The sequence below is a fragment of the Ahaetulla prasina genome, chromosome 7 (genome assembly GCF_028640845.1).
Source record: "Ahaetulla prasina isolate Xishuangbanna chromosome 7, ASM2864084v1, whole genome shotgun sequence".
Classification (NCBI taxonomy): domain Eukaryota; kingdom Metazoa; phylum Chordata; class Lepidosauria; order Squamata; family Colubridae; genus Ahaetulla; species Ahaetulla prasina.
In genome coordinates this window covers 11,219,089-11,242,349 of record NC_080545.1, presented here as the reverse complement: position 1 = coordinate 11,242,349, position 23,261 = coordinate 11,219,089, and the positions used below count along the sequence as shown (strand labels likewise).

Genomic DNA, 23,261 nt, shown 5'->3' with positions numbered 1-23,261 from the left:
AGACAAAACATATGAAGAACAGTTGCAGGAATTGGGTATGTCTAATCTAACAAAGTGAAGGACTAGGGGTGACATGATAGCAGCGTTCCAATATCTCAGGGGCTGCCCCAAAGAAGAGGGAGTCAAGCTATTCTCCAAAGCACCTGAGGGCAGGAGAAGAAGCAACGGGTGGAAACTAATCAAGGAGAGAAGCAACTTAGAACTAAGGAGAAGTGTCCTGACAGTTAGAACAATTAATCAGTGGAACAACTTGCCTCCAGAAGTTGTGAATGCTCCAACAGTGGAAGTTTTTAAAAATATGTTGAATAACCATTTGTCTGAAATTGTGTAGGGTCTCCTTCTTGAGCAGGGGTTGGACTAGAAGATCTCTCTTCTGTCATTCTGTTATTCCTGGTAGATGACTTGCAAGGTATTAGTTTTATATTTCAGGGATTGCATTTCCAGGATCCATTATACTTATGTGCACCCTTCGTCTGTATGTTAAAGCATTTACTTGCCATGTGTTCTTTCATCCTTTCTGCTACCCAAATACACCAAGGAGCATCTACAGGTTTGACTTCTTGTTCCATTCAAACCATCATAACTCCTTTGTCACAAGCATTCCTTACCTGTATTCTTGCTCACTTCAAATGTGCAGGAGCCAAGACCAGAAATGTTATAGGCCAGGGTCTCCTGCTTGAGCAGGGGGGTTGACTAGAAGACCTCCAAGGTCCCATCTGTTGTTCCTGGTAGATTACTTGTAGGATTATTAGCTTTATATTTTGATGGTTGTGTTCAACGAATTCTGTTTCCAGAATCCATTACACTTATGTACCCTTAGTCTGTATTTTAAAGCATTTACTTGCAATGTTGTTCCTTCATCTTTTTTCGCTACCCAAATACAACAAGTAGAACCTAAAACTTTGGCTTCTTGTTCCATTCAGACCATCATAACTCTTATGTCACAAGCATCCCTTATCAGTATTATTGCTCGCGTTCAAATGTGCAGGAGCCAAGATCTCAGTTAGTACCTGGGATGGTTTTTACGTGACTTGCTGCTCAGATGTTAAATTCACTCCACATTTTTTTTTGCATTTGATTTAGGAACATCCCAGGCCAGAATACGAAACAAGATTATTACAGAAGAAAGCCAGAACTGAAAATACCAGAATCGTGACTCAAGATGAGGTAGGACACTAAAGTTTCTATTATCCTTTTAATTCCTCTTTCATGTTTTTATTACGGCTGCATGCTGCAATAAAATATTGTGTAATCTTCATAACTAACATCTTTTTAACTCGCTTTTTACTAATAGATTTTAATCAAAGAAATGTGGATGGGTTAAGAGTTAAAGAACTATTGTCTTTGGAGGTTATTGCGATTCTGAAGTTCTGGTAATTGTGTAATTTCTGATTTATACATTTCTTTCCTTTTAAAAAGGGGGCGCGGTGGCTCAGTGGCTAAGTCGCTGAGCTTGTCGATCGAAAGATCGGCAGTTCAGCGGTTCGAGCGTGTAATGGGGTGAGCTCCTGTGACTTGTCCCAGCTTCTGCCAACCTAGCAGTTCGAAAGCACATAAAAAATGCAAGTAGAAAAATAGGGACCACCTTTGGTGGGAAGGGAACAGCGTTCCATGTGCCTTTGGCATTGAGTCATGCCGGCCACATGACCACGGAGACGTCTTCGGACAGCGCTGGCTCTTTGGCTTTGAAACAGAGATGAGCACTGCCCCCTAGAGTCGGGAACAACTAGCACAGATGTGCGAGGGGAACCTTTATCTTTACCTGACCTTCCTTTTAAAAGACCAAAAAAAAAACTGTTGAGTTTTCAATATGATGGACATTTATTTACAGCTATTTTAAGTTAATTGACTGAGTGATACACAAGGGAAGTGGTCGATTGATTAAAGCAGAAATTCTATATAAACTATCAGAAGGAGCGATCTTTGAGAATTTAAGTCTGGTTCACAGTTTAACTGACCTAATTCACATTTCTTGCTTTACACAATTATTCTCCATACTTGACGATGTATTTATTGCCTGAAACAAAGTCCTAACATGCATGCAAAATTATGCATTTTCAAATTAAAACTGAGGAACATTGAGCTGCCACTTGGAAGGCTTCTCAAAAATTTATCTTGTGAGCTACTTGTCCAAAAGTTGCTTTTTCAAGAGACAACTGGACTTCCTTTGCTTTTTCTTAAGGCTTCACGTATTTACATTTTCACGCTTCACTTCACATCCAAGAAGCTTCTTCAGTTCAATCATAGAAAAGCACCTTTGTGACAAACAAAACCTGGATGACTGAGAATCTCCGTATGCTACTTCCACCTCTACCTGGAATAGCAGACTACCAAGGGTCACTGGTAGTTGACCAGTTTTGGTGGCCTCCGTCATGGACTATTGCAATGCAATGAAGTTGGGGCTACCTTTGAAAGCCATTCAGCAGCTGCAGCTGTTCCAGATTGCAGCAGCATGGACAACGATGGATGGATCTTATTGTCCCTTTCTAGGACACATTGGTCTACTTTGGTTACTGTTAGATTCTGAGTAAGCGGTGCGATGGCTTAGTGGTTAAAAGCACTGAGCTTGTCAGATAGAAAGCTGCAAGCTGGGTTTGAGATCCGAGCACTGTGTGACGAGGTGAGCTCCCGTTCCTTGCCTCAGCTCCTGCCCCTAGCAGTTCGAAAGCATGCAAATGCGAGTAGATTAATAGGTACCACTTCCGTTGTGCCTTATCCTCCCTCCTCTCCTCAGCCGGGCCCCTCCCTCCTCCTGCCGGGCCTGCTATCAGATTCAGAGTCTGATAATGAAGAGGAACGGCCTGGCATGCCTCCAGCCCCCAGCCCTGGCACCATGCCCGGACAGAATGTCAGGAATGAACAAACAAACCTCACTCCTTCAGCATGTGAGCATGAAGCCAGCCACGTGCTAGAATTGCCGGCAGCAGATCCAGAGGAAGGGAATTCACAGTGGATGGATCCCCGCTTCTGGAGATCTGAGAGGCGACGTCAGCAGAAGGAAGGGAGGGGCAGGCCTGGATAAGTGCTGAGTCATGGAGCCACACCCCATGGCCTATATAAAGGATCTGCTTTTTGGCATTCCTTGAGTCAAGCAAAGTCTCATCTGGTTTGCTGAAGTCACACCTTGGATTCCTGCCTGCCCTGAGAAATCTGAAAGGAATTTAGCTGCAGAGGCTTCGTGGCCACGCTTGATACAGACTTCCCAGACCCGGTGGTCGGAGGGGGAGGGGGACACGACAACTTCAATGGGAAGGTAACAGCATTCCATGTGCCTTTGGTATATAGTCATGCTGGCCACATGACCACGAAAGTGTCTTGGGATAACGCGGGCTCCCTCAGCTCAGAAACGGAGATGAATACCACCCTCTAGAGCACGGGTGTCAAACTTACCATGTCACGTTGCCATCACATGACGTATCACAATGTTTTTTCTCTTCACGGAGCTAGATTGTATGCATGACGCATCCGGCCCATGGCCGCCGCCAGTTTCACACCCTTGCTCTGGAGTTAGACACAACTGGACAGGGGAAACCTTTACCATTACCTAGATTCCAAGTGCTGCTACTGAGTATAAAGACCTTCATGGATAGGGCCTTATTATCTAAGGCAGGGGTGTCAAATTCAATTTTATTGAGGGCCGCATCAGGGTTGTGTTTGACGTTGGGGCGTCCAGCTCTATTATTATTTATTTATTTATTTTTTTATTGAAAAAGTTTTTACAAAAATTTTCACCCACCTTTTCCCCCCCTCCCCCCCACTCCATCCCCTTTCCCCTCCCCTCCAAAACCACCCTCCCCCAACTTCCCAGAGCAAACACAAGGTATAGTTCAAAAACAACAACCCAAAAACAATCATACGCTAAGTTTTCCCTAACACAAATTATAGTCCTCCCCTTCTTCTCAAATCCTAACTTCCCCCATACAAATCAGAGATAAATACATCCTAATCCTTCAAAGGTAATCTGATATCTCTTAATCTGATATCTATTTTGCATATATTCAATCCATTTTTTCCATTCAGTTAGATATTTTCTTGTGTAGTGTCTTTCAAAAAGGCTGAGATTTTGGCCATCTCAGCCAAATTAGCAACTTTCAATATCCATTCTTCTATTGTGGGTAACTCTTTTTTCTTCCAGTATTGTCCTATCAATAGTCTTGCTCCTGTTATTAAGTTTAGAATCAGCTTAGTCTCAATTACTGTACAGTCCGTATGTCCAGCTCTATTATTCTATCTTCTAACCCAGCTGGAGTTATAGAGTCCTCAAAACAGCAGCCCTCGATAGAGTCAATCTGAATACTGAAGGCCCATGAATTCCATCCTAAGCAAAACAATTGAGAGAAATTTGGAGACAGCCATACGTCTGGTAAACATCACTAGAAGCTTCAGGTTCCACCACAGCTAACAAGCTGTCTGGGAGCAGGAAACGCTCACCCCCACCCACATCCCCCAATCTTCCGTGAAGTTCGCTTGGTCAAATTTAACAGTTTGGAAAGGTACGAAGCACAGCGGTGGAAGAACGTTGACAGATGTCCAAACAGTTTCTGAGAAGACCAAGGAGACCTGAGAAGTACCAAGTCTGTGGCATAACGAGTTACAAATATATAATGCTGTGGAGGAATGGAGCTCCATATGAAGGAAGAACTGCCATTCGCTCCCCAGGTTGGGGTTTCACCATAAAAGGCAAGGAAAGTCGAGCAAAACTTACAGAGCACTGCATTATCTTTGCTAGTGCTCAGACCGTTACGGTGCATTAAAAATATATACGGCTTGTTATACACCCTTGGCAGATGTTCTAAGGAGGCAGATTAGCAGAGTTTTCCATTTTTGAGAAGCATATTTATTTATTTAACCAAGTGACATAACTGCCCATCAACCCAAGAAACGTCCAACTCAGAAGGCCTATTTAATACAGATAGTCATCGATTTATGACCACAATTGAGCGCAAACGATCTGTTGCTAAAGTGGGACCAGAGGTGGGTTTCATATACTTTTACCACTGGTTTACCACCTTCCGCACATGTGCCTGGCCTTCTGCACATGCACTTTGCTCACATGCGCGCCTTCCGCGCACGCGCCCGACCTTCTGCACATGCGCCTGGCCTTCCATGCATGCGCTTTTCTCTTGCAGACGCCTTCCGTGCATGCACCCGGCCTCAAAAGCGTGGCTAAATAGGATGGCATAGTGCCGTGGTGGGTGGGCAGGTGGGCAGGTGGGCAAGTGGGCGGGCCCACCCACGATCTCCACTACCAGTTTGTGCGAACTTTGGCTGTGCTATTTTGTGATTCAGACTTTAGCTTCTGTTTATTCCTGCACTGCAGTGCCACCTCTGAGTGAGACAATTGATTGTACGACCGTTCTTACCACAGTTGTTAAGTGAATCACTGCCATTGTTCAATGAGTAACACGGTTATTAGGTGAACCTGGCTTCCCCATTGTGTCAAGGTTCCAGAAAAACCTCTTCTGCATAAAAAAACCTCAGAAGCCATTGTCTTTCAGAGTTCTTTACTAGCATGAGGAAACTGGCACACGATGAGTGAAATTCCAAAACTGAACTTCCGGATTCTTTTCCCAGTTATACAAACCCCAAGAGTCCCACCCCCTTGACCCCTTTGCTGGTCACATGGTCCCATGTTCTCCCAGTTCATTTGAATATCTTCTCGCCACTCTTCCTGCAGATGTGAACACCATCCGACCTTGACCGCTTGAAGAATGTTACCATACCCCTCAACCCCTTCTTCCCTCAGGGAAAATGTGGCAGCGCCTGGAACCCTAAAGTCTAGTATGGTTTCCAGGCCTGACAGGCGCCCCTTGGAAAAGAAGCTATATCCTAGGAAAGAAAACAAAGAGTTGATAAAGAAGAGTGTCAGTGGTCCACACTTCCTTCTACCCCCTCCCTCCAAAACCACCCTCCCCCCCACAACTTCCCAGAGCAAACACAAGGTATAGTTCAAAAAAAACAACCCAAAAACAATCATACGCTAAGTTTTCCCTAACACAAATTATAGTCCTCCCCTTCTTCTCAAATCCTAACTTCCCCCATACAAATCAGAGATAAATACATCCTAATCCTTCAAAGGTAATCTGATATCTCTTAATCTGATATCTATTTTGCATATATTCAATCCATTTTTTCCATTCAGTGAGATATTTTTCTTGCGTAGTGTCTTTCAAAAAGGCTGAGATTTTGGCCATCTCAGCCAAATTAGCAACTTTCAATATCCATTCTTCTATTGTGGGTAACTCTTTTTTTCTTCCAGTATTGTCCTATCAATAGTCTTGCCGCTGTTATTAAGTTTAGAATCAGCTTAGTCTCAATTACAGTCCGTATGTCCAGCTCTATTATTCTAACTTCTAACCCAGCTGGAGTTATAGAGTCCTCAAAACAGCAGCCCTCGATAGAGTCAATCTGAATACTGAAGGCCCATGAATTCCATCCTAAGCAAAACAATTGAGAGAAATTTGGAGACAGCCATACGTCTGGTAAACATCACTCGAAGCTTCAGGTTCCACCACAGCTAACAAGCTGTCTGGGAGCAGGAAACGCTCACCCCCACCCACATCCCCCAATCTTCCGTGAAGTTCGCTTGGTCAAATTTAACAGTTTGGAAAGGTACGAAGCACAGCGGTGGAAGAACGTTGACAGATGTCCAAACAGTTTCTGAGAAGACCAAGGAGACCTGAGAAGTACCAAGTCTGTGGCATAACGAGTTACAAATATATAATGCTGTGGAGGAATGGAGCTCCATATGAAGGAAGAACTGCCATTCGCTCCCCAGGTTGGGGTTTCACCATAAAAGGCAAGGAAAGTCGAGCGAAACTTACAGAGCACTGCATTATCTTTGCTAGTGCTCAGACCGTTACGGTGCATTAAAAATATATACGGCTTGTTAAACACCCTTGGCAGATGTTCTAAGGAGGCAGATTAGCAGAGGTTTCCATTTTTGAGAAGCATATTTATTTATTTAACCAAGTGACATAGCTGCCCATCAACCCAAGAAACGTCCAACTCAGAAGGCCTATTTAATACAGATAGTCATCGATTTATGACCACAATTAAGCGCAAACGATCTGTTGCTAAGTGGGACCAGAGGTGGGTTTCATATACTTTTACCACCGGTTTACCACCTTCCGCACATGTGCCTGGCGTTCTGCACATGCACTTTGCTCACATGCGCGCCTTCCGCGCACGCGCCCGGCTTTCTGCACATGCGCCTGGCCTTCCATGCATGCGCTTTTCTCTTGCAGACGCCTTCCGTGCATGCACCCGGCCTCAAAAACGTGGCTAAATAGGACGGCATAGTGCCGCGGTGGGTGGGCAGGTGGGCAGGTGGGCAGGTGGGTGGGCTGGGTCCACCCACGATCTCCACTACCAGTTTGTGCGAACTTTGGCTGTGCTATTTTGTGATTCAGACTTTAGCTTCTGTTTATTCCTGCACTGCAGTGCCACCTCTGAGTGAGACAATTGATATAAGGTAGACTCTTCTGCATAAAAACCTCAGAAGCCATTGTCTTTCAGAGTTCTTTACTAGCATGAGGAAACTGGCACACGATGAGTGAAATTCCAAAACTGAACTTCCGGATTCTTTTCCCAGTTATACAAACCCCAAGAGTCCCACCCCTGACCCTTTGCTGGTCACATGGTCCCACGTTCTCCCAGTTCATTTGAATATCTTCTGCCACTCTTCCTGCAGATGTGAACACCATCCGACCTTGACCGCTTGAAGAATGTTACCATACCCTCAACCCCTTCTTCCCTCAGGGAAAATGTGGCAGCGCCTGGAACCCTAAAGTCTAGTATGGTTTCCAGGCCTGACAGGCGCCCCTTGGAAAAGAAGCTATATCCTAGGAAAGAAAACAAAGAGTTGATAAAGAAGAGTGTCAGTGGTCCACACTTCCTTCTACCCTCCCTCTCCAAGAGGTTTTTAGGTTTGTCAGGAAAGTGTCGAAATTGTTTAATCAAATTGTCTGCATTTACTTTCCAACTTTTGACCCAAGTAGATTCAGATAATGGATATCCTTCCAGTGGACTAAATATTGTAATTGACCTCTGTATAGTCTAGAGTCAAGGATTTTCTTGATTTCATAGTGGGTTTCACCTTGGATTATCAAGGGTGGTGGGGAGCGCAGGTTGAGGTCTCAGACCAGACTGTCTAGCAGGTTTTAATAAGCTGGTATGGAATACCGTATTTTCCCCAACATTCGAGGGAGCTTGAGTTGGATGGTAACGGGATTACCTATTATTATTATTATTATTATTATTATTATTATTATTATTATTATTATTATTATTATTATTATTATTATACATACCAGTTGCCAAGTGTCTGAATTTTGATCACATGACCATGGGGACGCTGCAACCATCATAAGGGAGAAAAATGATTGTAAGTCACTTTTTTAGCTCTGTTGCAACTTCAAATAGGTACTAAGTGAGTAGTCTGGTGAGACCTTCTGAACCTCTATTCCAGGGGTGGGATTCAGCCGATTCGGACTTTTTCGGGCGAACCAGTAGTTGCAACCTGCCCCAGCACTATGCCATCCTATTTAGCCACATTTTGTAAGCCACTCGCATGTGTGCAAGCTGTATGCATGAGCAAACTGCATGCCCAGAAGACCACCCACATGCGCAGAAGGCACACACACTCATATATTCGATTCTGGGTGAACCGGTTGTTAGATTATATGAAGCCCACCTCTGCTCCATTCTAATATCCACCTGTATCTTCCTCTTCTTCAGAAGTAAGCGAAGTTGATGTCTACTTGTATTCACCATCTGCGATTCTATCTACAGAACCTTAGGTGCTCTGGAGGAACTTATAGGAAGGTTCTTGAATAGTTTATGCAACCTGTTTCCTTTCAGGGTGGACCTGGTCAAGATAAAGAAATCCACAGGTCTGGTCTTGGGAAAGAAAAATAACGAAGAACAGGATGTCTCAAAGGTACTTTTTTCAAGAGGCAACTGGACTTTCTGTTTTTTTCTTTGAAGATGTTTCGTTTCTCATCCAAGAAGCTTCTTCATTTCTGAGCTGAAGAAGCTTCTTGGATGAGCAGCGAAACGTGTCTTTAAAGAAAAACCAGAAAGTTCAGTTGCCCCTTGAAAAAGCACCTTTGGGACAACCCTGACCTGGAGAACTGAAAATCTCCATAGACTTGAGGAACAGGGCGTCTCTGTTTGGCTTACGGTTAGCTCAGGTGTGGTTTACAATGCCATCTGCTCAATGAATTCTTTGAATTATGGTCACGGATGTTCCCACTCAACTTACTGGTAAGAGTTGCCCAGGGCATGCTCAACCATGAAGACAATGTGATCTGATGAGACCTTCTGAACTTCCATTCCAATGTACAGCTCTATCTAGTGATGGGATTCAGCCAGTTCAGGCTGGTTCCAACGAACTGGTAGTTAAATTGCTGGCTGGCCCCACCCCTCCCCTCCCTGCCCCTCCTAGGAGTCCCCATGCACAACATTTTCACTCCCAGGAGGCTTCATTTATTTTTATTTATTTTATTTATTTATTTATTCAATTTTTATACCGCCCTTCTCCCGAAGGACACAGGGCGGTGTACAGCCAAGGTAAAACAAACAATGTAATATACAATTTAAAATACGAATTAAAAAACTTATTACATAATTGGCCTAAAACTTTGGAACATAAAAACTAAAACCCATTAAAAATTAATAATAAAAATTTAAAACCAATAAAATTTAAGCCAGCCCCGCGTGAATAAATAGATGTGTTTTCAATTCGCGGCGGAAGGTCCGAAGGTCAGGTATTTGACGTAAGCCCGGGGGAAGTTCATTCCAGAGGGTAGGAGCCCCCACAGAGAAGGATCTTTCCCTGGGGGCCGCCAGCCGACATTTTATTTATTTTATTTATTTTATTTATTTATTTGATTTTTATACCGCCCTTCTCCCGAAGGACTCAGGGCGGTGTACAGGCAACAATAAAATACAAAACACCACAATATACAATTTAAAATACGAATTAAAAAACTTATTATAATTAGCCTAGAACCTTAAAATTTATAAAACCAAACTCCATTTAAAATTAGTAGAAAATTTAAAATCGATGAAATTTATGTAATTTAAAATTTAAAATTGCTTGGCAGACGACACCCTGAGAAGTCCCTCTCTGTGAGAGTGTACGGGTCGGTGGGAGGCATGAGGTAACAGCAGGCAGTCCCGTAAGTACCCAGGCCCTAAGCCATGGAGCGCTTTAAAGGTAGTAACCAAAACCTTAAAGTGCACCCGAAAAACCACAGGCAGCCAGTGCAGTCTGCGCAGGAGCGGTGTTATGTGGGAGCTACGCGGAGCTCCTTCTATCACCCGCGCAGCTGCATTCTGGACTAACTGAAGCCTCCGAGTGCACTTCAAGGGGAGCCCCATGTAGAGAGCACTACAATAATCCAAGCGGGAGGTAACGAGCGCATGAGTGACTGTGCACAAGGCATCCCGATCAAGGAAGGGGCGCAACTGCCGAACCAGGCGAACCTGGTGAAAGGCCCTCCTGGAGACGGCCGTCAAATGATCTTCAAACAACAGCCGTTCATCCAGGAGAACACCCAAGTTGCGCACCCTATCCTTTGGGGCCAGTAACTCGCCTCCAACAGTCAGCTGCGGCTGCAGCTGACTGAATCGGGGTGCCGGCATCCACAGCCACTCCGTCTTGGAGGGATTGAGCTCCTTGGCCTACTAGGCCCAAAATGGGGTGCAGGATTAAGCTCCTTGGCCTACTAGGCCCAAAATGGGGTACTAGGCCCAAAATGGGGTGCATTAAGCTCCTTGGCCTACTAGGCCCAAAATAGGGTGCTCCTTGGCCTACTAGGCCCAAAATGGGGTGCAGGGAGGGGGTGAGTCTGCAGGGAGGTCTACTAGGCCCAAAATGGGGTGTGGAGGGGTGCAGCACGCCCCCCCCCTGCAGCTTGTTTTCACTCCCAGGAGGCTACAGGGAGACTTACTAGGCCCAAAATGGGGCGGGGGGGCAGGCCATCCCACCAGTGGTCCATTTTTGCTCCCAGGGGGTGCAGGAGGTCGGGTGCTGCCTGTCACACCCCCTGGCCATGCCCACCGTGGCCCCGCTCACCCAGCCGGTCATTAGGGCAGAGAACCGGTTGTTAAATTATTTGAATCCCACCACTGCCTGCATCTTCCTCTTCTTCAGAAGTAAGCGAAGTATGGCTCCAGCTCATATCAACCACCCATAATATCACGGATATTCAATGGCTACGGAGTTTATATGCCAAAGTTCCTGGAGCTGAAATAAATTGTTATTTGATAACTGGCTAAAGAGGGTAATTTCATAATTGCCGAACCCTCTTAATTACTGTGCTACGACCTTAAAAGTAGCCTTATTTACTGAGAATGAATTAGATTTGTCAATAAATGTCACATAAAGAGATCACTACAGTGTGTTAAAATAGGTCTTTTTTATGTTGGCTATCTACTCTTATTTGCATGTGGAATCTTTGGCTTTTTGGATACAACCATTAAACAACATTTGAGGTTGCAATATGGCACGTGTTGAATGCAAACTGTTGTTATAGGTTGATGGTATCCTATGTCTTTTTGATGATTATTAGCGTCCTTTATATAAAAAAAAATTGGACTCAGTGCAACAGTTTAGTAAGCTTTCAGATTATTCATTCAACCGGAAGAAGTCTAATATATTTCCTATGAGCTGTGGGAATCTGTAAATTTGGGAGTTTTAAATATAGTTTGAATATCCTAGAAAGATCTTATTCAGTGGCAAACGTATCCAACTATTTAACTGGAGATGTTGATATTAACTGATGATTTAATATGCCTATAAGTCTTTTGAAAATATTTTTTTTTTACAAAATGAATGTCACTCTTGAAGTGATGTCAATCTGTCTGCCTGTCTTCTTTCCTGCCTGCCTACCAAACTGCAGGCCAGCCTACCTACTTACCTACCTCTGTCCGTCCATCCATCCATCATCCAGCCAGCCAGCCAGCCAGCCAGCCGGCCAGCTATCTAGCTATTATCTATGTATGTCTATATCTATCATTTGTCTGTCTATCTGTCTGTCTTTCTGTCTATCACTTATCTCTATCATCTCTATCTATCATTATCAGGATATTTATGTTAATACCTACTACATTATTTAAACAAATTGATGGGATTTTGAGCAAGACTCTGATTTCATATGAAGAAGGGGTTTTAACTTCCCGGCATTTCAGCTTCATCGTTAATCTAAGATACTTTGGGGAATTTAAATCAAAACAAAATCAAAACAAAAACAACAATCAAAACCTTATAGATGACCCTCACTCTGTCAAGGATCTTGGAGCACTCATTTCTAACGATCTAAATGCCAAAGCCCATTGTAACAACATTGCCAAAAAGGCACTAAGAGTTGTTAACCTAATCTTGCATAGCTTCTTCTCTGGTAATATTGTACTACTAACTAGAACATACAAAACATTTGCTAGACCAATTATTGAATACAGCTCAGCTGTCTGGAACCCACACTGCATATCGGACATAAATACAATCGAGAGAGTCCAGAGATATTTTACAAGAAGAGTCCTCCACTCCTCTGCTCGCAATAAAATACCTTATGCCACCAGACTCCAAATTTTGGGCTTAGACAACTTAGAACTACGCCGCCTTCAGTCTGACCTAAGCATAGTAAATAAAATTGTCTACCACAATGTCCTACCTGTCAATGACTACTTCAGTTTCAACCACAACAATATACGAGCACACAATAGATACAAACTTAAGATAAACCACTCCAAACTCGATTGCAGAAAATACGACTTCAATAACAGAGTGGTCAATGCCTGGAATGCACTACCTGATTCTGTAGTTTCTTCCCCAAACCCCCAAAACTTTAACCTTAGACTGTCTCCTGTAGACCTCACCCCATTCCTAAGCGGTCTATAAGGGGCGTGCATAAGTGCACCTGCGTGCCTACCATCCCTGTCCTAATATTCCTTTTTACTTACTTTTTTCATGTATCCAAATTATGTTTATACTTTTACCTGTTATCTTATATATGACTGACAAATAATAATAATAATAAAACAAAATAAAATTTTGTTTAAGTAAAATAAAAAAAGAAAAGAAAAATCCGTCAGTGTAATTGGATAGATATTGCCATTTTAGTTAGTGCCACTCCAAACCAAATTATATTTCTTTTGCATTTAAGGCAGAAAGATATATGTGAATGTTGCTGGAGGCTTAAACTTGATTGCTAAGAGGAAATTGATATTCTGGGATAACCACAATTTGAGATATTTTTTTTTCTAGAGCTGTGGGTGAAACGATACCTTAGATAAGCTTATTTTTCATCAGTCTTTTAGGACCGCAAACAAGAATTTGCATTGTCCATAACTACCGAAGGGCAAACTATCAGTTTAAATATCTTTTGACTATACAATTTGATCTGGGCTAGGTAGCGGCTCTTCAGATGCCTTTGGATACTCCTAAACCTACATTTTCCTGTGTTTTTTTTTTATAGACAGCATTAAGCGCATGTTTCTTTGTAATCAGAGTCATCTATGGGAGCCTCATAAAACAGGCAAGATTCCATTGCAGTTAATGGCAGCAATTTAGGTATTGCAGTACAGTTAAAGCGAATTACAGGTTTTGCCATTAACGTAATGAACTTCATGTTGCTGTAAATATTTTATCAGTTGTCTTGAATGTAGGGAAAAGAACTTGTCAGGAGAAGAAATCCAATACAAAAAAGGTAAATGGTAATTTATCACCAGAATAGTGCCCTAAAGGTGCTACCCTGCTTTCCCGAAAATAAGACCTCCCCTGAAAATAAGCCCTCCCCCAAAAATAAGCCCTCCCCAAAAATATTTAACCGCATGCGCAGCCGATTCCCACCATTTCCTCTGGTTAGGGTTAGGGAGATAGAGCTGGAAATCAGGTAAGATGGCAAGAGGAGCCTCATCTTGCTCCACACGCCCCAAAATAATAAGACCTCCCCAAAAATAAGGCCAAGGGTTTATTTCAGGGTTCAAAAAAATATAAGGCCGGGTCTTATTTTCAGGGAAACACGGTAATATTTTGGAAGAATTATTTTTGTTAAAACTGGAGAGCTGAAACATTTACAGTGAACGCATGAGGTGAAGCCACAAAACAAACAGAATAATTATAAATAATTATCTGTACCGGAAAAAAGGCAACAGGTAACAAATTCTAAGAAACTGATTCTGAAAAGATTTGGATAAACACCCATAATTCTGATTCAGAGCCTTTCTGTTAAAAACAATACCATTTTTTCATCCCCTGGTTAATACATAGAAATATTCTACGTGAAAATATTTACAGACCCCTCGCATCCTGGACATAAATTGTTTCAACTCCTACCCTCAAAACTATGCTATAGAGCACTGGACACCAGAACAACTAGACATAAGGACAGTTTTTTCCTGAATGCCATCACTCTGCTCAACAAATAATTCCCTCAACACTGTCAAACTATTCACTAAGGCTGCATTACTATTAGTCTTCTCACCGTTCATCATCCATCTCCTCCCACTTATGACTGTATGACTGTAACTTTGTAGCTTGTATCCTTACAATTTTTATTGACATTGATTGTTTCCTGATTGCTTATTTGTACCTTATGACTATTAAGTATTGTACCTTATGATTCTTGATGAACGTATCTTTTCTTTTATGTATACTGAGAGCATATGCACCAAGACAAATTCCTTGTATGTCTAGTCACACTTGGCCGATAAAGAATTCTATTCTATTCTATTCTATTCTATTCTATTCTATTCTATTCTATTCTATTCTATTCTATTCTATTCTACTGCGCAAATTCACCAGTATAAGAATATTAAGTATGTATTAACTCCCTTTTTCAGGGAGCTGATACACACATCTTGGTTCAACGTATGTATCTACAGGTAGTCTTTGATTTATGAACACAATTAAGTCCAAAATTTCTAACGAGAGGTTTGTTAAGTGAGTTTTGCCCTCTGTTGGAACCTTTCTTGCTTCAGTTGTTCAGTGAATCACTGCGGTTGATCAGTGAGTAACCCGGTTGTTAAGTGAATCTGACTTACCCATGGGCTTTGCTTGTCAGAAGGTCACAAAAAAGGAGAATCACGTGACCCAGGGACATGGCATCGGTCATAAATATGAATCCATTGCCAAGCATTTGAATTTTGATCACGTGATCATGTGGATGGTACAAAGCAGTGGTGGGATTCAGCCAGTTCTGTCCGGATCGCGCGAACCAGGCGCGGCAACTGAGGGAGGCTCCGCCCACTCGCCCAGACATTGTGCGTGACTACTGTGCATACGCAGAGGTCGTGCGCATATGCAGAGGTGGCGCATGCGAGCGATGTGAGCCACGCAAGTGCACTCACATTTGCGAATGGGTAGGGAAGGTAAGTGAACCAGGCCCTAGTAGATAGTAGGAAACTCAGTCAGTGTAAAAATAAACTTTATTCGAACAGCTGAGAATTACTTCATTATAGTTAGGGTTAGAGTTAGGGGTTAGAGTTAGGATTGGGGTTGGGGTTAGGGTTTAGGGTTATAGTTAGGGTTTAGGGTTATAGTTAGGGTTAGGGTTAGGGATTATAGTAAGGAATAGCTACCAAAGAGGAAATAATAAAAAGGTTGGGTCCGCTGCCTAAAAGATGAATTGAAAAGATAGGAAAGGAATAAAGAATAACAGAGTTGGAAGTGGCCTTGGAAGTCTTCTAGTCCATGTGGTCCCCAACCTCTGGGCCTCATTCTACTACTGGGTTGTGGCCTATTTGGAATTGGGCTGTGTGAGTGGCTGGCCGAAGCATGTGTATGCCCATCGCTCATGTTGTGTGAGTGGTAGGCTGGTGGGCTCTTGCGCGCATTCACACGAGGCCCACAGCTCGCAGAAGTGCAGTGTGGCCCAGTTCTCCTCTCCCGTCCTCCCACACCTGAGCCACGAAGCCATGAAGATTGGGTACCACTCAGTGGTGGGTTTCAAATTTTTTTTACTACCGGTACTGTGGGTGTGGCTTGGTGGGTGTGGCATGGCTTGGTGGGCGTGATAGGAGAAGGTTACTGCAAAATCCCCATTTCCTCCCGATCAGCTGGGACTCGGGAGGCAGGGAATAGATGAGGGAGGGGCCAGTCAGAATTTTTACTACCGGTTCTCTGAACTACTCAAAACGTCCACTACCGGTTCTCCAGAACTGGTCAGAACCTGATGAAACCCACCTCTGGTACCACTGTTCTAGTGCAATCTGGTGCTGAGGCAGGAGACCCTAGGCCATTCCAGACAAATGTCTGCCCAGTTTCTTCTTGAAAGTCTCCAGTGAGACTCCACCACAACTTCTGAAGGCAAGCTTTTCCACTGGTTCTCACTCTTCGGAAAGTTCTCCTTAGTTCTAGATTGCTTTTTTCCATATCTCTTGTCTTGCCTTCTGGTACTTTGGAGAATAGCTTGACCCCTTCTTCTTTGTGGCGGCCCCTCAAATATTCGAACATTAGGCATAGTCCTCCTATCTAATGGAAAGATTACTTTTTATTTATTTTGTGTTTATTTATTTTGTCACACAGTATATATAAGCATAAGCATGAAATATTTATACATTATATAAGCATATATATGAGTATGTAATAACTATATTAATTTGATATAACGAGAGGAAACAATAGGACAGCAACGGTAGGCACGCTGGTGCTCTTAAGCCCTTACAGACTTCTTAGGAATGGGGTGAGGACAATAGAAGATAGTCTTTGGTTAAAGCTTTGGGGATTTGGGGAAGAGACCACAGAGTCAGGTAGTGCATTCCAGGCATTAACAACTCTGTTACTGAAGTCATATTTTCTGCAATCAAGATTGGAGCGGTTCACATTAACCTTAAATCTATTGTGTGCTTGTGTATTGTTGCAATTGAAGCTGAAGTAGTCTTCAACAGGAAGGACATTGTAACAGATGATTCTATGAGTTAAACTCAGGTCATGTCGAAGGCGGCGGAGTTCTAAATTTTCTAAACCCAGGATTTCAAGTCTGGTGGCATAAGGTATTTTGTTGTAATCAGAGGAGTGGAGAACTCTTCTTGTAAAATATTTATGGACGCGCTCAATTGTATTAATGTCCGAAATGAGGTAAGGGTTCCAGACAGGCGAGCTGTATTCAAGAATTGGTCTAGCAAATGTTATATGCTCTGGTTAGTAGCGTGGTGTTTGTGGAGAAGAAGCTACACAAGATTACCTATCAAATCTGACTGAATAAAAGCTGACATATATATATATAGAGAGAGTAAATCTAGAGAAAGGACTGTCATTGTGAGAAAACATTTGTTTATAGTTTCTCCTAGACATGTTGTTTGTTCTTCTGCTTGCATGTCTCCAACAACATTCCTTCATGGTGCAGAACTGCTGCTCCAGTGTGTCTTTCATTGAGTGGAAATACTTGACATGAATTCTCCTCAGCTCAATTTATTCATTCGTTAAGGGCTAGTTCTAGATATCCCCTGTCTCAGTGCCAGGTTGTGCTGCAATTTTTCATGACTTTCCTGGAGATTTTTCTCCCTTGTCTAAACCCAAGGAACAGGGAGAAAGAAAATCTGAAAAAGAATCTGAAAAAGAATCTGAACACTAAATACAAGCTTAATGGACATTACCTTGTAGATGACCCCCACCCCGTTAAAGACCTTGGAGTTTTCATATCAAATGATCTAAGTGCCAAAGCCCACTGCAACTACATAGCAAAATAGGCTTTAAGAGTTGTAAACATAATATTGCGTAGCTTCTTCTCCAGAAACACTATACTACTAAGCAGAGCATATAAAACATTTGCTAGACCAATTCTTGAATACAGCTCGCCTATCTAGAACCCATACCTCATTTCAGACATTAATACAATTGAGCATGTCCAGAAATATTTTACAAGAAGAGTTCTCCACTCCTCTGATTACAATAAAATACCTTATGCCACCAGACTTGAAATCCTGGGTTTAGAAAATTTAGAACTCCGCCGCCTTTGACATGACCTGAGCTTAACTCATAGAATCATCTGTTACAACATCCTTCCTGTTGAAGACTACTTCAACTTCAATCGCAACAATACACGAGCACACAATAGATTTAAGCTTAATGTGAACCGCTCCAATCTTGATTGCAGAAAATATGACTTCAGTAACAGAGTTGTTAATGCCTGGAATGCACTACCTGACTCTGTGGTCTCTTCCCATAATCCCAAAATCTTCAACCAAAAACTGTCTACTATTTTTTTTTTATTTGCATTTATATCCCGCCCTTCTCCGAAGACTCAGGGCGGCTTACACTATGTCAAGCAATAGTCTTCATCCATTTGTATATTATATACAAAGTCAACTTATTGCCCCCAACAATCTGGGTCCTCATTTTACCTACCTTATAAAGGATGGAAGGCTGAGTCAATCTTGGGCCTGGTGGGACTTGAACCTGCAGTAACTATAAGCATATATATAAGCATAAGTATGTAATAACTATACGAAATTGGATACAGTCAACAGCAAGCAGCTGTTGTTAATAACAGACTGCATTAGTCTGTTGAGCCACCAGAGGCCCCTATTGACCTCACCCCATTCCTAAGAGGTCTGTAAGGGGCGTGCATAAGAGCACAAACATGCCTACTGTTCCTGTCCTAATGTTCCCTTTGACTGTATCCAATTTCGTATAGTTATTACATACTTATGCTTATATATATGCTTATATGTCATATAGTTATTTCATGTTTATGCTTATATATACTGTTGTGACAAATAAATAAAATAAAATAAATAAAAATTTCCCTATTTTGACACACGGTGGCAGTATCGCAATGGAGCAGGAAAACTGGTCCACCAGCAAGATACCTCTTGGAGGCTTCTGGTGACAACTAGCTCAGGGTGCCAAGAAACCCAAAGGAAGGGTGGGGTGCAAACCAGAAAGTATTTCTTTTCTAGAAGGTTTGAACATTATTTTTTTTTGGCATATATGTTAGTTCCATTAATTCCATTCCACTTCTGCATCTCTTTATGATTTTTTTTTTCTTTCTTTCGTAGAAACCCAGATGAAACTTCGCATTTCTTCTAATTTCCATTTTTAATACGCAATTTTTCCTTCGTGCTCACACAGTCTTAGGCGGATTTTTTTAACGCACTTTTTTCCCCTCCTCTACTAGAATACTGCGTCACAAAATTGTGGGGGAGGGGAGGGAAATTTGAAAAGGAAGCAGAAATTAGGTCACCTTGTATTAAAATGCAAAGTCCAATGAATTTCTGCTTTATCCCTTTGGGAGGGAAAAGAGAAAAAAAATAGGTGAGCTTTCTTTCGCAAAGGAAGGAGCTGAAGACACCAGGAAAATCGTGATAGTCTTTATTAATGGGCTTAATATTTTAATATTGAGCAAACAAGCTACAGTAGTGGCCAAAATTGTGGAAACCTTTTGGGAAAAGTGTATTTTTGAGGTTTGATGGCTAATAACACCACTTTTTTGTGGGGGAGTTTCAAGATAATCCTATTCCACTGCTGGAATGGCCTGGGAATAGCCCAGACCTTCACCCAATTGAAAAACTACGGAGCTGACTAAAGAAACTTGTTAGTCAGAAGTGACCCAGGAATAAAACCCAGTTAATAGAAGCCATCATTCAATCTTGGTTTCACATTACAACAGCGGCAGAACTAAAAGACTTGGATCACTCCATTGGAAGATGTTGTAAGGCCGTAATTCATACTAAAGGTTACCCAACTAAGTATTAACTGACATGGTGATAATTTTTGTATATCTTGTTTTTTTCTACGTGTTTCACTTTCCTTCTTTAGACTGTAACTGCTATTCCAATAGCAAATCCTTCATAAAAGTTACTGCATCACGTTCTTGATTAAATTACCTTTCCATTGATATATAAATTTATGGTACTGCTCCCAAAAAAATTGGTGTTATTAGCTTTTCCCAAAAGGTTTCCACAATTTTGGTCACTACTGTATTGCTAGCATTATTAACAGATATGCAAAAAATAATAATCACTGAAACCCATTAAAAAAACAACCTGCTTCTAGCAATACAGACAAAGCAGGTCCAGCTGCAACCGGACTTGACTAACCAAACATTCTAAATTTTAAAGCATCCTAGATAATAGATAAGGAGAAAATGATGCTAATTAAAAGTCCCTGTTTAATATTTCTTCCCTGCATGACTTCGGTTGACATGGTCATTCACTAGAAAAGCGTTATTAATTAATATAGTTCTCAGCAAGGGTACCAAAATGCTTGATTGTTGTGTCTTTCTGGGATGTAATCATTCAATGGTCGGCTGCTTTTACAAATGAGTCTTTTAAGCTCCTCCACCTGTAGCATCATTAGGAACCCCTTCCAAAATCACTGATTGTTTAGCTCCTGCTGTTTTCTCACCGGCTGATTCTGCTGCAAAAAATATTTGGGGCCCGTGAAGTTATTGTTTGATCAGTGGCAGATTTAGAAAAAAAAAACGAGTGTCAGTTCTGTTTGAGACTATGCTTTTAGGTTGTTAGTCATTGCTAGACATTCAGCACTGCTATGGAAAGTTGAGTATCCATTTAAATTATCTGTCTATTTATCATCCTCCTTCCCACATCTCTCTTCTATCTAGCAATAGCATATACTGCTCACAGTGCTTGTACAGCCCTCTCTAAGTGGTTTACAGAGTCAGCATGTCACCCCCAACAATCTGGGTCCTCATTTTACCAACCTCGGAAGGATGGAAGGCTAAGTCCACTCTGAGCCAGTGAGACTCGAACTGTCAAACTGCAGGCAGCTGGCAGTCAGCAGAATTAGCTGCAGTACTGCATTTTAACCAGTGCACCACTGGGGCTGTCTGACTGTCTGTCTATCATCATCTTTATCTATCTGTTTATCTGCCTGCCTGCATCTACATCTCTCTCTCTCTCTCTCTCCATCTATCATATCTATCTATCTATCTATCTATCTATCTATCTATCTATCTATCTATCTATCTATCTATCTATCTATCTATCTATCTATCCATCATCATCTATATCTATCTATCTGTCTGCCTGCTTGCCTTCATCTACATCTGTCTGTCTGTCTGTCTGTCCGTCCATCCATCCATCCATCCATCCATCCATCCATCCATCCATCCATCCATCCATCCATCTCCTCTGTTGGTCAGTCCATCCCTCCATCCATCCCTTCAGCCATCCTTCTCTCCCCCTATCTATCTGTCTGTCTATCTGTCTATCATCTATCATCATCTATATCTATCTATCTGCCTGCCTGCCTGCCTGCTTTCATCTACGTCTGTCTGTCCATCCATCCATCCATCCATCCATCCATCCATCCATCCATCCATCCATCCATCCATCCATCCATCCCTTCAGCCATCCCTCCCTCCCTCCCTCCTTTCATCTATCCTTCCATCCATCTGTTTGGTTCGCACTCTGGTGGTCCAGATACAGCTTGGATATATGTTTTTAACCTGCAATTTCTTGAGCGGAAAATATGCAGGCCTTGGTTACATCTTCTGTCTTAAATCAGGATCTAACAAGTGATCTGGAAACATCATACAATGTATAAACCAAGCCACATAGTGACTCAATCTCATCGAGGTAATGACTCCTGATGTATAAACCTCTCTTAAGAGAGACGTGGTGGTGGTTATGGAGATTGTTCGGTTACCTATAGGGATCCTTTGACCCAGAATGGATGGGGCCACCAGCACTCAACCTTGGCAGAGCTCAGAAAGGAAATAAATAAGGACCTGCTTAGCAGGAAATGATAGGAATCCTAGAGTTGACATTAAGAAAGCATTATTAAAAGAGACACCTGCAATGCATTTTGGAACTCTTGCAGAGAGTCAAGATTGACTATATTAATAATGATCTCTGTTAGAGTATGAATATTCATAAACTGGAATAGATCAGCCAATGAATAGGCATAAGTCAGCCAATGAGGGCTGTTTGGGAACTGAGACAAATTGGAGCCAGGGTGTGTCTTAGTCTGCAGCTTCTGAGTCTGTGCAGAGAAACTAAAACTAGTCTGCTCTGCTGAAATGAAACTAACTGTTGTGTTTTGCTTGTAACTGCTACTATGTTGAAGAAGAAACTATATTGGTATTGTAAATTTACTTCATGTTTTATTATGTATATTTATTTATTTATTATTAAATTTCTATACCGCACCATCTCCTGAAGGACTCAGGGCGGTTTACAGCCATATTAAAATACACGATAAATACAAAGTAATAAATAACAATATTAAAAACAATTAAAACCAAATAGATTAATGGCCCAATCACTAAAAACGGTCAAAGACCGCTTTAAAACCATTTAAAATTTCGTTTAAAAATATACTTTAGGCTAGTCCCGCTCGATGAAATAATAAGGTCTTCAGTTCACGCTTGAAGGCTCGGAGGTCGGGAAGTTGTCGTAACCCCGGAAGTAGCTCGTTTCATAGAGCTGGTGCTGCCACAGAGAAGGCTCTCCCCCCTTATTAAAGAAGTTAATAAGTCCTGCTGCATCAGTCTGCCTGTGTGTGCTTTCTGGATTTGAATTTTGCAACAAAATCTGATAATCTCTTAGTGAATTATCATATCTACAAAAATCATCCATAGCAGAACTATTAAACAGAGATTTTTAATTGGTATTATCTCAGAAATCACATACATATTTATGAAAATATGTACAGCCCCAAATTTTGTTCATTTCTTATCCTGCGTTTCTTTTAACACCTACTTATCTTGCTATTTAATTCCATTTTGGGTTTGTTTTTTTTAAGTTTTGTTGTTTCATTTTTGAAAGATGCTTACACCACATATATTTTTTGTAAAAAAAAAAGAAAAATCTTGTGCTCCTGAATTCTCTCAGGTTTTATCAGAAATTTCCCAAAAATGGGATTTAGGTAAAATGATTCCAATACAAAATATATTTCTTGCCTTGGACTTCTCGAACTGGATATAAATATATATATATATATATATATATATATTTATTTATTTATTTATTTATTTATTTATTTATTTATTTATTTATTTATTTATTTATTTAAATTTTTATACTGCCCTTCTCCCGAAGGACTCAGGGAGAAGCCAAGGTTAAAACAATTAAATATACAAAATTAAAATATCAATTAAAATACATATTCAATAATGGCCAAATTAAAACCGTCAAATTGACCCAGTCTAAAATACCCCATATAAAATTACTAAAAATTAAAAAATTTGAAAATTTAAAAATCAAGCCAGTCCAGCTTGGATAAATAAATAAGTTTTTAATTCACGGCGAAAGGTCCGAAGGTCAGATAGTTGGCGCAAACCGGGGGG

The 23,261-nt window shown here is 41.5% G+C and overlaps 1 protein-coding gene across 1 annotated transcript in view; it reads left to right on the top strand.

The window, feature by feature from the left end:
- Positions 1 to 23,261, top strand: part of ANO2 (anoctamin 2) — a 207,727-nt gene that overhangs the window by 93,294 nt on the left and 91,172 nt on the right. The window contains exon 14 of the mRNA XM_058189662.1: positions 1,084 to 1,167. Within this exon, the coding sequence (XP_058045645.1) occupies positions 1,084 to 1,167 (84 nt within the window). The remainder of the gene's footprint in view (positions 1 to 1,083; positions 1,168 to 23,261) is intronic.